The sequence below is a fragment of the Piliocolobus tephrosceles genome, chromosome 19 (genome assembly GCF_002776525.5).
Source record: "Piliocolobus tephrosceles isolate RC106 chromosome 19, ASM277652v3, whole genome shotgun sequence".
Taxonomy (NCBI): domain Eukaryota; kingdom Metazoa; phylum Chordata; class Mammalia; order Primates; family Cercopithecidae; genus Piliocolobus; species Piliocolobus tephrosceles.
The window spans coordinates 35,047,372-35,059,674 of record NC_045452.1 but is presented as its reverse complement, the minus strand read 5'-3'; the positions used below and the strand labels follow the sequence as shown (position 1 = coordinate 35,059,674).

At 57.1% G+C, this 12,303-nt stretch overlaps 2 protein-coding genes across 2 annotated transcripts in view; both read left to right on the top strand.

Annotated features, from left to right (window-relative positions):
• Positions 1 to 1,209, top strand: part of AIRE (autoimmune regulator) — a 20,812-nt gene extending 19,603 nt beyond the window's left edge. Inside the window, exon 15 of the mRNA XM_023192561.2 lies at positions 928 to 1,209. Within this exon, the coding sequence (XP_023048329.1) occupies positions 928 to 1,008 (81 nt within the window). The 3' untranslated portion in view covers positions 1,009 to 1,209. The remainder of the gene's footprint in view (positions 1 to 927) is intronic.
• A 7,137-nt stretch (positions 1,210 to 8,346) lies between these two features.
• The window catches only part of PFKL (phosphofructokinase, liver type), a 36,740-nt gene continuing 32,783 nt past the window's right edge, over positions 8,347 to 12,303 (top strand). The window contains exon 1 of the mRNA XM_026447469.2: positions 8,347 to 8,509. Within this exon, the coding sequence (XP_026303254.1) occupies positions 8,425 to 8,509 (85 nt within the window). The 5' untranslated portion in view covers positions 8,347 to 8,424. The remainder of the gene's footprint in view (positions 8,510 to 12,303) is intronic.

Genomic DNA, 12,303 nt, shown 5'->3' with positions numbered 1-12,303 from the left:
CCCCCCACAGGAGCCCCAGTGCTGCTGGGCCCCTGGCACCCCCCAACAGGAGCCCCCCTGGCCCCTGCCCCGGCAGGATCCCAGTGCTGCTGAGCACCCCCTCCCCGACAAGAGCTCCCACACGGCCCCTTGCCCAAGGGCCTGGACCCTGGCAGGCAAGGCTCGAGCACCAGGCCCAAGATCCACTTTCCCAGGGAGGGTGGGGTGTGGGAGTGGGGGGGTCCTGGGCCCCGCCCCTCTGAGAGCTGCTTGCCCCTCCCAACTCAGGCCTCTCTATGCTAAGATGGGCAGGTAGAATCTGTGGGCAAACTGTGACTTTTAAAGCCTCTGTCTGTTTTTGGCAAGAGGATAAGCTCCTCCAGCCTCCACAGGTTGTCCTGTGTCTGGCGTGGCACCTGGGGGTCCCAGCTGACCACGGGGCAGGGGTCCTGCCCTGTGCAGTGGCCATGCCCCACACACCCTGACCGTGCAGATGTCTGTAGAACCCCAGGGCCTGAGAGCGGGCCAGGCAACCCAGCGCTGGGTAATGGAGCTGCTCCTCTGGACGGGGTCCTTGGCTACAGCTGGAGAAATAAGGGGCAGGCTTACAGCCTCTCCAGGGTGGCGGCCTTATTCTGCTGGCATCGTGGGGCCTGTGGGAACATCCTGTGGGTAACATCAGGCTCCTGAACAGAATGAGAAGCAGCCGGCCCTGACCCCCGACCCCGAAGGAGCCACCCGAGGAGGCAGAACTGCCATGAACTGCCATGGGGCTGTGCCCTGGGCTTACAGGATGCGGTGAAATGCACAGGACGGGGTCCTCCTCTGGCCTGTGCTGTGGGGCCTCGGGCCTCAGTTTCCCCTCCTTTGAATTTGAGGGCAGGTTGGACGATTCTGTGGCCATGGCAGCGCGCCCCTGGAGGTTCTCACAGTTGCTCTGTCCCACAGCACACCTTTGACGGCATCCTGCAGTGGGCCATCCAGAGCATGGCCCGCCCGCTGGCCGAGGCGGCCCCCTTCCCCTCCTGACCCTGGACGGCCGGGACACACAGCTCTGATGGGAGGGCGCTGAGAAAGACACCGCCTCCCTCAGCCCTGGAAGCCGGCCGGCTGGGACCAAGAAGGGGACAGTGCCACGTCTTGTCAGTCCTCGGCTGTAGACACAGCCCTGTGTTTGTGGGGACACCAGCCATCATGTACCTGGAAATTAAAACCTGTGGTTTCGAGATACTTGTCAGTGGGGGCATTTGTTTGGGGCGTTCGTGTGCCTGGTGCCTGAAGTGTTGGCCAAGCTGGCTGGAAGGGAGCTGGCCGTAAGGGAATAGGGGTGCCTGTGGGCAGGAGTTCACCAACAAAACCACGAGGCTCTTTCCATGCCGCCCACTGCCCCCTAGCAAAACCCAAGCCCTTGCTGTATACCCCACAAGACCCTGCGTGGTCCGGTCCCCAGCCCCGGCCTCCACCCCTTACTGTGCTCTTGGCCTCCCTCCTTTCCCCCAGCAGCCAGGCTCGTTCCTACCTGCTGGCCTTCGCTAGGTGTTCCCTCTGCCTGGACACTCCTTCCCCTGGGGCTCTGAGTCTGGCTTCTCATCGTTGACATCTCAGCTCCAATGTCACCTCCTCATTCATTCATTCATTCATTCAAGAAACCTTTATCATACATCTTCTGTATGCTGAGTATTTTCCTGGGACTTAGGGGGGCCCCAAGGAACATTTTGGCGGGAGGGGTGGATCCTGTAAAGAAGGAGGGTGGCCCTGGATGGGTAAATGCTGCGAAGCAGGAAACAGGCAGAGCAGGGCTGGGCACGTGATGGTGTCGCAGGGACCTCCCTTGGAGGAGGAAAGGAGCTGCGGGGCACACCTGGCAAGTGCAAAGCTGTGGGAGCAGGGTGCATGCCAGGGATTCGGGCGCAGCGGCCACAGTGCTGTGCCTTACCCTATTCACAGCACCTGCCACGACTGGCAGCCTCTGCACTGGCTTCCATCTCCCTAAGGACAGCAGCTGGGAGGGAGGACGCAGTCCAGTTCTCAGCCACAATCCGAAGGCCAGCTCAGCTGGGTGGTCAGTGTCGGTGGAGGGAGATGGCGGAGCTGTCAAGCTATCATAACCCCCCACCCACAGGGCCCCGGTGGCAGCCTCCCCAGGTGAGGGTTCAGAGACCTGGGGGTGGAGGGTGTGGCTACAGGTCTCTCCATGCACGGGGTGCCCAGGTGAGACACCCCCAGGAAGGGAGCAGACACTGGGGGTAGTAATGAAGACTCACAGTCCTTGGTCTCTTGGGACATGGCAGGCTCGCTCTGCCCGCTCCAGAGACCCTCTGCACCCCTTTGCCAGGCGCACAGCCTCCTTAGGTACCAAGGAGATCCACGGGAAGGCAGTCCCTGTGAGGGAGGGGTGGGGCAGGCCCACCCCGGACAGCCGGGGTCTGATCCATCCCCCCAGGGAAAGGGGAAGTGCCTGTGTCTGAGTGAAGAGGGCCTCTACCCGTGTGGATGCTGGAGTTGTGTGAGCAAGTGGGCAGCTGTCCCAGGACGGGTCCAACAGCCTTGGGACAGCCTGGAGTGGAACAGTGGGACCAGAAGCAGCATGGTCACTGTGGGTGTCCTGGGTCCCCCCAGCCTGGACACTGGACTCTGTCTCTGGAAGGGGAGGCAAGGAGAAAAGAAGGACTCAGAAATGCACGTCTTCCTGCTTTTCTTTTCTCTTTCTTTTTTTTTCTTTTCTTTTCTTTTTGAGACGTTGTCTCACTCTGTCGCCCAGGCTGGAGTGCAGTTGCGTGATCTTGCTCACTGCAAGCTCCGCCTCCCGCGTTCACGCCATTCTCCAGCCTCAGCCTCCCGAGTAGCTGGGACTACAGGCGCCTGCCACCATGCCCGGCTAATTTTTTCATATTTTTAGTAGAGATGGGGTTTTACAGTGTTAGCCAGAATGGTCTCCATCTCCTGACCTCGTGATCCGTCCATCTCGGCCTCCCAAAGTGCTGGGATTACAGGCGTGAGCCACCGCGCCTGGCCTGTTTGTTTGTTTTGTTTGTTTTGTTTTGTTTTTCTTGAGACAGCATCTCGCTCTGTTGCCCAGGCTGGAGTGCAGTGGTGCTATCAATCACGGCTCACTGCAGCCTTGACCTCCCAGGCTCAAGAGATCCTCCTACTTCAGCCTCGTTACTAGCCGGGACCACAGGCACATGCCACCACACCTGGCTTTATAATTTTTTTTGTAGAGATGGGGGATTTTGCCTTGTTGGCCAGGCTGGTCTCGAACTCCTGGTCTCTAGTGATTTATCCTCCCACCTTGGTGTCCCAGAGTGCTGGGATAACAGGCATGAGGTACCATGCCCAGCCTTAGCCACCCCTTTAGAGACCTCACAGTGCCACTGCGAGTCATGAGCAGCGAGAGCTTCGACGCATATATCTGGGGGAGATGGACATTCTCCTTGGCCAAGCTCAGGTCGGGTTCCTCTGAGTCTTCTTCTAGATGAAGCCTCAGGCTTGGGCTCCAGCCCTGGTCCACTTAGTCCAGCTCAGCCGGAGTCCTGCGGAGTCAGGTTAGCAAGTGTTGTGAGTACTTTCGCGTAACATCCCCACCACCTACAGCAGCTCTTTGAATCCCTCGGGGGCTGGGGTGGCCTCAGGGGCAGGCCCTGCCGTTAGTCTCTGCTCAGGTGTCACTGTTTGGAAATTGTCAATAATTTATGAACAAAGAGATCTGAATTCCGCCGTGCTGAGCCCTACGTCCGTCATGCCCGAGATGCTGTGGGCTATGGGACTGGCCAGCTCCGGGTCGGGGCATTCTAAACACCCAGGTGGAGAATCCGTGGACACTGGCAAGCCTGCTGGGCTCAGAAGAGTCGGTATTTCTGGAAAAGATTAGACTCAAGAGAGCAAATCAGGCTGGAGCTCTGGGCTCAGAATCTTAAGTGGATTAAAAGCACCCCTCTCCCGCCTGCCCTGTAACTGGAGCTCCCGCACGCTCCATGACATTAACCTGGGTGATTCAGGACGCATTCAAAGAGGCCTCAGCTCTTCTGCGAATTCCCAGGGACCTCAGCGCTTGCAGAGCTTCCCCTTCCTGGGAAGCCTGGGCTGGCACCTGCAGGCAGGGGTCCTCTCAGGGGTCCCAGGGACAGGTCCTGCTCAGTCTCTGGGACCCGACCCCGCCCAGGAGGTTCCTCTTGCCACCCCTTCCCACCTGTGGCTTTTCCTACACCATCTTCAGCCTGGCTGTTAGCTGCCAGCTAAGGGTAGAATGGATCTGTTCACAATAGAAGTGCTCAATTCAGCGTGGCTGAAGACTCCTTAGCCCTCTCCTAAAAACACACCCCAAACGGCCAGGTATGGCAGCTCATACCTGGAATCCCAGTACTTTGGGAGACTGAGGCAGAAGGATCACTTGAGCCGAGGACTTAGAGACCAGCCTGGGCAACATAGCGAGACCCCTTCTCTACTAAAAATTAAACAAAATTAGCAGCATGTGGTGGCATACTCCTGTGGTCCCAGCTAGTCAGGAGGCTGAGGTGGGAGGGTCACTTGAGGCTAGGAGGCCGAGGCTGCAGTGAGCTATGATTATGCCACTGGAATCCAACCTGGGCGACAGAGGGAGACTCTGCCTCAAAAACAATACCCCACAGAGGAAATCCATTCTCATGGAGAGTGACAGCCACTGCCCTGCGTCTCAGGGAAGCTCATGGCCTCCTCTCTGTTCCTTCGATGCACAGGGCTCTCATCTGCCATCGTTTTTTTGTCTGTTTAGTTGCTCATTGCTGTCTCCCCTCTGGACCATCTGCACTAGGGGCAGTCCGGGTCTGTGTTGGTCACGGGGGCCCACCCAGCGCCAGGTGCACAGCACAGTGGGAAAATAGCTGCAGATTCAGGGAATAAGGCTTTGAAAATAAACTGTGTTTCCTCCTGTAACTTGTTGCACGTCTGTTTAGCCAACCTGTTCAGCACAGAGCTCCTGCTGTAGCCCCTCCTCCTTCACCTGCGAATGGTCAGGCCAGAGGCAGGCATTCCAGCCTGTCGGAATGGCCACACTGCAGGCTGTAACCCTTTATACAAAATAAAGCTCTCCTTCCAAATTTATTATTGTGTGATTTTTTTTTTCAGTTAACAGGGGCATGGTCTTCCCCTCCGGGCAAGAAACAAAAAGATGCTTCTCTTCAATCTGACCAGTTTGAATCTGACCAGTTTGAAAGGACAATGGTCCAACAAACAGCTCAGCAAGCTCATCCTACACTAAGACTCAAAGACTTCAAGCACCTGTTCTATTCAAAACATCTGCCTCTTAATCATAGACAGCAGAGGGCCCTAAACACTAACGAAGGCCCTAACATCCCACAGACCCAGACAAACACAAAGAAATAAATCGGCATGAATGAAAACGAGACTTGGAAGGGAGGAAAGTATATTAAAAATTAAAATGAAACTAGCAATATTCTTAGATGGATCTTGTATTCATGAAACAAGAACAGGATACTATGAAAAAGAACACACAGAAGAGAACAACAACAGCTCCTGGAAATCAAAACCGTGACAGCAGAAATGAAAAGCTGGACATGGGATTGGAACATCAAGTTAAGGAGAGCTCTGTGAAAGCAGAGCACAAATGAGTTATAAAATAGGAAAAGAGGCTGGGCGCGGTAGCTCACGCCTGTAATCCCAGCACTTTGGGAGGCCAAGGTGGGTGGATCACAAGGTCAGGAGATCGAGACCATGGTGAAACCTCGTCTCTACTAAAAATACAAAATCTTAGCTGGACGCGGTGGCGGGCGCCTGTAGTCCCAGCTACTCGGGAGTCTGAGGCAGGAGAATGGCGTGAACCCGGGAGGCGGAGCTTGGAGTGAGCCGAGATCCCGTCATTTATCATAAAAAAAAAAAAAAAAAAAGAGAAAATAGCAAAAGAAAAATAGAATATTGGCCCAGGAAGCCCAAAGTGTAAAAACTAGGAGTTCCAGAAAGGGTAAAGGGGAAAGCCAAGAAGGAAGAAGTTGTTGGTAAAATAATTAACTTGTCCCAGAGAGAAAGCATGAACTGCTAGGTGGGAAGGACCCAGTAAGTGCCCAGCACAGTGGTGGGAAGTAGACGCCCCCAATAGAAGGCACTCCGCTGTGTGATTTCACCACACTTGGGAAAGCACTTCTACAACTTCTGAAAAGAAAATACTAGGCCATGAATAAAAGATGAGGAATCAAAATGACTGACTTCTCAATGCAACACTAGAACCGAGGGAACAGTGGAACAGGCCTTTAGAATGCTTTGAGCAAACCATCTCGAGCTTTAAAGTCCACACAGGATGACTTTTTTTTTTTTTTTTTTTTAGACAGAGCCTTGCTTTTTTTTTTTTTTTTTGAGACAGGTTGCAGTGAGCTGAGATTACGCCACAGCACTCCAGCCTGGGCAATGAGAGCGAGATTCCATCTCAAATAAATAAATAAATAAAATAAAATACACATAACATAAATGTATCATCTCTACCACTTTCAAGTTCAGTGGCATTCACATCTCATGTAACCATGCCACCGCCATCTGCAGAGCTGTTCCAGCTTCCTGAACGGAAACTCTGGCCCCACGAAACACTCACTCCCCATTCCCCTCCCAACCCCTGGCAACCTCCACTCTACTTTCTGTCTCTATGAATCTGACTCCTCCAGGGACCTCATGGAAATGGAATCACACAGTATCTGTCCTTTTGTGTCCGTCTTATTTTACTCAGCACGGTGGCCCCAAGGTTCATCCATGTCGTAGCACGTGCTGGAATCTGCTTCCTTTTTAAGGCTGTGTAATATTCCAGCACATGGATCGACCACATTCTGTTCATCCAATGCTTTCCTCAGCAGACACCTGGGTGCTTCCACCTTCTGGCTGTTGTGAATACTGCTGCTATGAATATGTGTGTGCAAATACCTGTGTGAGTCTTTGCTTTGAATTCTTTAGGTATATACCCAGAGTAAAATCGCTGGATCACATGGTAATTCTATTTTTAATTTTTTGAAGAACTGCCATCCTGTTTTCCATAGCAGCTACACCGTTTCACATCCCCAGCAACACTGCACGAGGGTTCCAGCCTCCCCATATCCTTGGAACAGTGATTATTTTCTGCATTTTTCTTTCCTTTTTTTTTCTTTTTGAGACGGAGTTTCGCTCTTGTTGCCCAGGCTGGAGTGCAACAGCGCAGTCTCCACTCAATGCAACCTCCACCTCCCGAGTTCAAGTGATTCTCATGCTTCAGCCTCCCTTGTAGCTGGGATTACGGGCACCCACCACCACACCCAGCTAATTTTTATATTTTTAGTAGAGATGAGGTTTCGCCATGTTGGCTGGGCTGGTCTCGAACTCCTGACCTCAGGTGATCTGCCCCTCTGGGCCTCCCAAAGTTCTGGGATTATGGGCGTGAGCCACTGCGCCCAGCCTGTGTTTTTCTTTTATAGTAGCCATCCTAATGGGTATCAGGTGGTATCTCATTGTGGCTAAACCACGTATGTTTAAGAATTTATGCGCATGCGCGCGCGCGCACGCGCGCGCGCGCGCACACACACACACACACACACACGATGAAGCTGTAAGAAAAGGGAGAGAATAATGACCCAAAATGTCAGCCTGTCAGCCCAAGGCTGCCTCAGGGTCAGACACAGGAGTCTTCTTAGCGCCTTTTAGCCCACGCATATGTGCTTGCGCAGTCTTTCGGCGTGTTTTCTAACATTTCACAATTAAATAAGGAGTAGTCGATATTCACAGCCACCACGTTCACCGTATATGTAGAGAAAAATGCACAAATCCTAGTGATCAGCCCGCTGAGCTTTCACAAACCGAACACACCGTGCGGTCAGGAGGCTGCTCTCCCGACCACCGGCTCTGCACCCCCAGGACCCGGGGACCAAGACTTTCCCAAGGGCCCAGCAAATGTGAGGAAGGAAGGAAGGAAAGGAGGGCGAGGGAGGGAGGAATGCTGGTTGCTTTCCAGCGCCCCGTTTGGGTTTGGCCTTTGCCGAGGCCTGAAGGCAGCCGTGAGGGTCCCTGGGTGGCAGGGAGGGGTGGTGGCTGCGGCCGACAGCAAAGAACCTCCGGAGACGCAAAGCTGGCCTAGACGTGCCAACCCGGGCCCCAGCACTGGCGAAGGGACGCGTGCGGCCGCACTGGATGCAGCCCCGCCCTGGTCCCCGGCCACATCCTCCAGACCACCGGGGTGTGGGGCTCTGCCCCCGGGTCTCACTGCTCAGGGCCCGCGTTACATCGCACAGGCTTAGAAACGCACAGCGGAAAGGTGGCCCCGGCGGGCCGAGGCGCAGGATCTCTGCTCCGTCCGCCAGGAGGCGCCAGGGGCGGACCCGGGGCGGGGCGGGCGCAGGGCGCGCGCGGGGCGGGGCGGGGACGGGGACGGGGACGGGGCGGGGACGGCGGCGCAGCGCAGGCGGCGGGAGTGCGAGCTGGGCCCGGGTCTCGGCCGCCGCCATGGCCGCGGTGGACCTGGAGAAGCTGCGGGCGTCGGGCGCGGGCAAGGCCATCGGCGTCCTGACCAGCGGCGGCGACGCGCAAGGTGGGCGGGGGTCCCGGCCGCGTCGCGGTGCAGGGGGTGGGGGGCGCCTCCGCCCAGGCCTCTCCGGAGCGCCCGCCGAGCTCTGGGACCCGGGTCTCGGGCCGGCCCGGCCTCCCTCCTGCCCCGGCCTCCTGCCCCGGCCTCCTGCCCTGGGTCCGTCCCCCGCTCCGCCCCGGCGCGGTCTCTGGCCTACGTGCGGCCGGCCACGTTCTCGGCCTCCGCCTGGGTCTTGGCGCCCTGCCCCGGGGGTGTGTCCGACTCTGGGCTGCGGGGCAGGACCCCCGCGAGGATTCCGCAAGGCCACGTGAGCGGAGGGTGCCGGTCCCGCCGCCCCCAGAGCCTGGTCCTTCCTAGTTCTGAAGCGACCTGGGGACCCGGTGCCTCCCGAGAGCTGGCGCCAGGCTGCGGGTTTCCGGGACCTCCTCCCAGCTGGGCGGGGGCGGGCTCACCCCCGGACCGCGCCGCCTCCTCGGGGCCCTCGCAGCCGCCTTCCGTATGGGTCTAGCTGGGGAAGAGCGCGGTGGGGAGATGAGCTGCCCGGGGCCTTGAGCAAAGCCCCGTTGTCACTCTTTTTGTAGGGGTACTGGGGAGGCCCCAGGTGGTGGGGACTGGGAGTTGGCAGAGCTGGGTGGGGGTCCGGCCTGGGGGCGTGGTATCCTGGCAGTCTCCCTCCTGGAGGCCTGGTCCTGCCCACTGCCGGCCTCCAGTGTCTCTGGCCTGACATGTCCAGTGTGGCACCTGTGGCACAGGACACCACCTACCCTGACCCTCAGGAGGAGAGAGGACAGGATTTAGGAGTCCAGAAGTGAGGTGCTGGGTTGGGAAAGGGCCCAGCCAGGACCCCAAAGCTGTGCAGCCGGGCCTGGTCTGTCTTTTAGAGTTCAGAAAATGGTTGAGAAAATGCAGACACCCCCCGCCCCTGGCTTCAGGCACCTGACCCTCCTTTTCCCTATCTGGAAGCCAGGAAGAGGGAGGAGGAAGCTGGCCTTGACCAGGACCAAGCCAGGGAGGCAGGAGTGGCCCGTGGGTGTCGCTGTCTGAATCCCGGCCTGCAGAGGGCGCTCCTTCGGACCTGGCTTTAAGCCATGCCTGTTGTGGCCCTTCTCACCGCTGTGGCTAGAGCGGGAGCTGCTGCTTGTTGCCGGCCACTGGCAGTGTCCTGGAGTGTGGCCTGGTGGGTTGTGGGCCCAGGTGGGAGAGGAGGTCCACGGCCTTGGAGGGTGGACTCAGGAAGCTCCATCCAATGATATTAGGCCAAGAAAAGCCCCGAGTCTGGAGGGCAGACAGGTTCCTGCAGGGCTGGCCTGCCTGCCCACCAGGGAGGCGCTTTCTTGGTGAGGCTGGCGAAGCCCCAAAGCCCACCCTGTGACTCCCTGAAACACAGAGGGTCCCCAGCCAGCTTCCTTGTCTGCAAAGTGGGAGCATCAGCAGTAGAGGGTTGGGAAGGTTCGGAGCCCGGGGTGGCACCTGTCCCCCCACCCCCCGCCACCCCGCACACAGACAACAGAGAACGGGGGCCCGCTGGAGGTCGTGAAGGGCCAGCCTGGCAGGTGGTTCTTGGGCCAGTGGGGCGGGGCGGTGGCGGGCACACCTAGGGTGACAGCCAGGCAGTTCTGGATGCTGGTGGAGGATCTGGAGATGGGAGGCCCCTCCTGGCCCTGTGGGCAGGCCGGCTGGGTGGTCTCCCATCTCCATCTGAGCTGGGGGTTCTGACTGCCCAGCCTGGCCCCAGTGCCTGGTATGGGGTGGGCAGCGCTTCCTGGCTGCAGCTGGGAGGGTGCCCACAGTGCACCTGCTGGCTGATCATGGCATCCCAGCTGGGCCTGTGCCTTCCTCTGTAAATGTCTTCCCTTCCCAAGCCCCTGGCAACTGCAGCGTCTCTGTGTGCGGCTCCCACGCGTGGACGGGGAACAGGCGGTTTTCTGCGAGGGAGGAGGACTCCACACGCTTCCCCAGTTGAGGGCTGGGGCTGATTCAGGGAGGATGATGGGGGCGAGTAGGATGGGAGGAGCTGGCGTTCTGGGCAGAACCAGAGTCCTTCTGTTTCATGAGTTCCTAAAAAGCAGCCTGCGGGGCTCTCCCCTGCCACCACTGCTGCTGCCGTGTGGCTCTCCATGGTGGGTGCCCTGTTTTCCTTCTTGGGGCCCCACTGCCTTCCTAGAAAGGCTGACCCTGGGCGAGGAGAAGCCCATGGCCTAGTGTGCCCTTCTCTATGCCCTCTGTGTCAGCCGGGCAGCAGGAGAGTGGGGACTGGGAGGCACTTTCCACCCCGATGCTGAAGTCTGTGTTTGTTGGATGTATGAGAACAGCCAGTCTCACCACCCAGCCAGTGTTGCCCAGCCCTGGGACTTCTCAGGCCTCAGTTTCCCCTTCTGTGAAAAGGGGGGTTGGGGACAAGACAGGCCACCTTGCAGGTTCCTTCCAGCCAGCCCAGAAGTCCTGTTCTGTGTGGCTCTGGGTCATGCCTTTCCTGTTGGGCAGAGGTCCGTGTTGTCGAGCAGGGGAGGGCGTTGTTCAAGGATGTCTATTTGCACAATAACCCGTGCAAAGGTAGCTAGAAGATTGGAATCAGGCCTGGTGTGGTGTCTCACGCCTGTAATCCCAGTACTTTGGGAGGCTGAGGTGGGCGGATCACCTGAGGTCAGGAGTTCAAGACCATCTTGGCTAACATGATGAAACCTCGTCTCTACTAAAAATACAAAAAATTAGCTGGGTGTGGTGGCAAGTATCTGTAATCCCAGCTACTCAGGAAGCTGAGGCAGGAGAATTGCTTGAACCAGGAGGTGCAGGTTGCAGTGAGCCGAGATCGAGCCACTGCACTCCAGCCTGGGCAACAGAGCGAGACTCTGTTTCAAAAAACAAAGAAAAAACCCCAAAAATCAGCCAGGCATGGTGATGCGTGCCTGTAGTCCCAGCTACTCAGGAGGCAGAGGCAGGAGAATCACTTGAACCTGGGAGGCAGAAGTTGCAGTGAGCCAAGATTTTGCCACTGCACTCCAGCATGAGTGACAGAACGAGACTGCGAGACTGTCTAAAAAAGAAAAAAAAAAAAAAGACGACAAAAAACAGCCTGGCCTGCCTGTGCCCACCTTCATCTTGCCCTGGCCTGGGCACTTTTAATTCTCTGGGCCATTTGTCTCTGCCCTGGCCCTGCAGAGGACACCACGCCCTGCCTTTCCCTGGCAGGGTGTTTGGACATTGGTTTCCTGTTATCGCAGGTGAGAACTTAGCTCCCTGGCCCGCACGCCTCCCCGACATCATGGCGTCCTGTTTGAAGCCTTCAGGCTCATGCTTACATCCTTAGCTGATGGTTAAACTTTGCGAGCATTTCATGCTCACTGCTTTCTTGCCCGGGAGCTAATGGTGAGGAAAGGTCACTGGGAACCAGCGCACCAACCTCAGATGTCGATTTTGTCCCAGCCTTTTTTCCTGGGCAGGGGTGGCTGTCACCTGCTGGTAGGCAGCGGCAGGCCCCCTGTCCTTCCTGTCCTCTGCGTAGTGCTGGCGACTGCTGCCCGGGGTTTATTTTGAGAAAGAAAAGCCGATTAAAGGGCCACTAAAAAGGCCTTTTGAAGATTACAGCTTCCAGTGCGGTTGACAGAGAAACCCACCCCAGTCCCGTTCTAAAGTCCAGAGTTTCTTCCTTCAGGCCACAGCCAGTCCCGTTCTAAAATCCAGAGTTTCCTGTGACTTGGCCACTTTGTTCTCCTCCCAAGGGCTCAGCACAGAGCTGGGTTTTGGCAGCTTCATTGTCTCTGGGCATCAAAGCAGGTTTTATTTTTCGGATGCCCTGA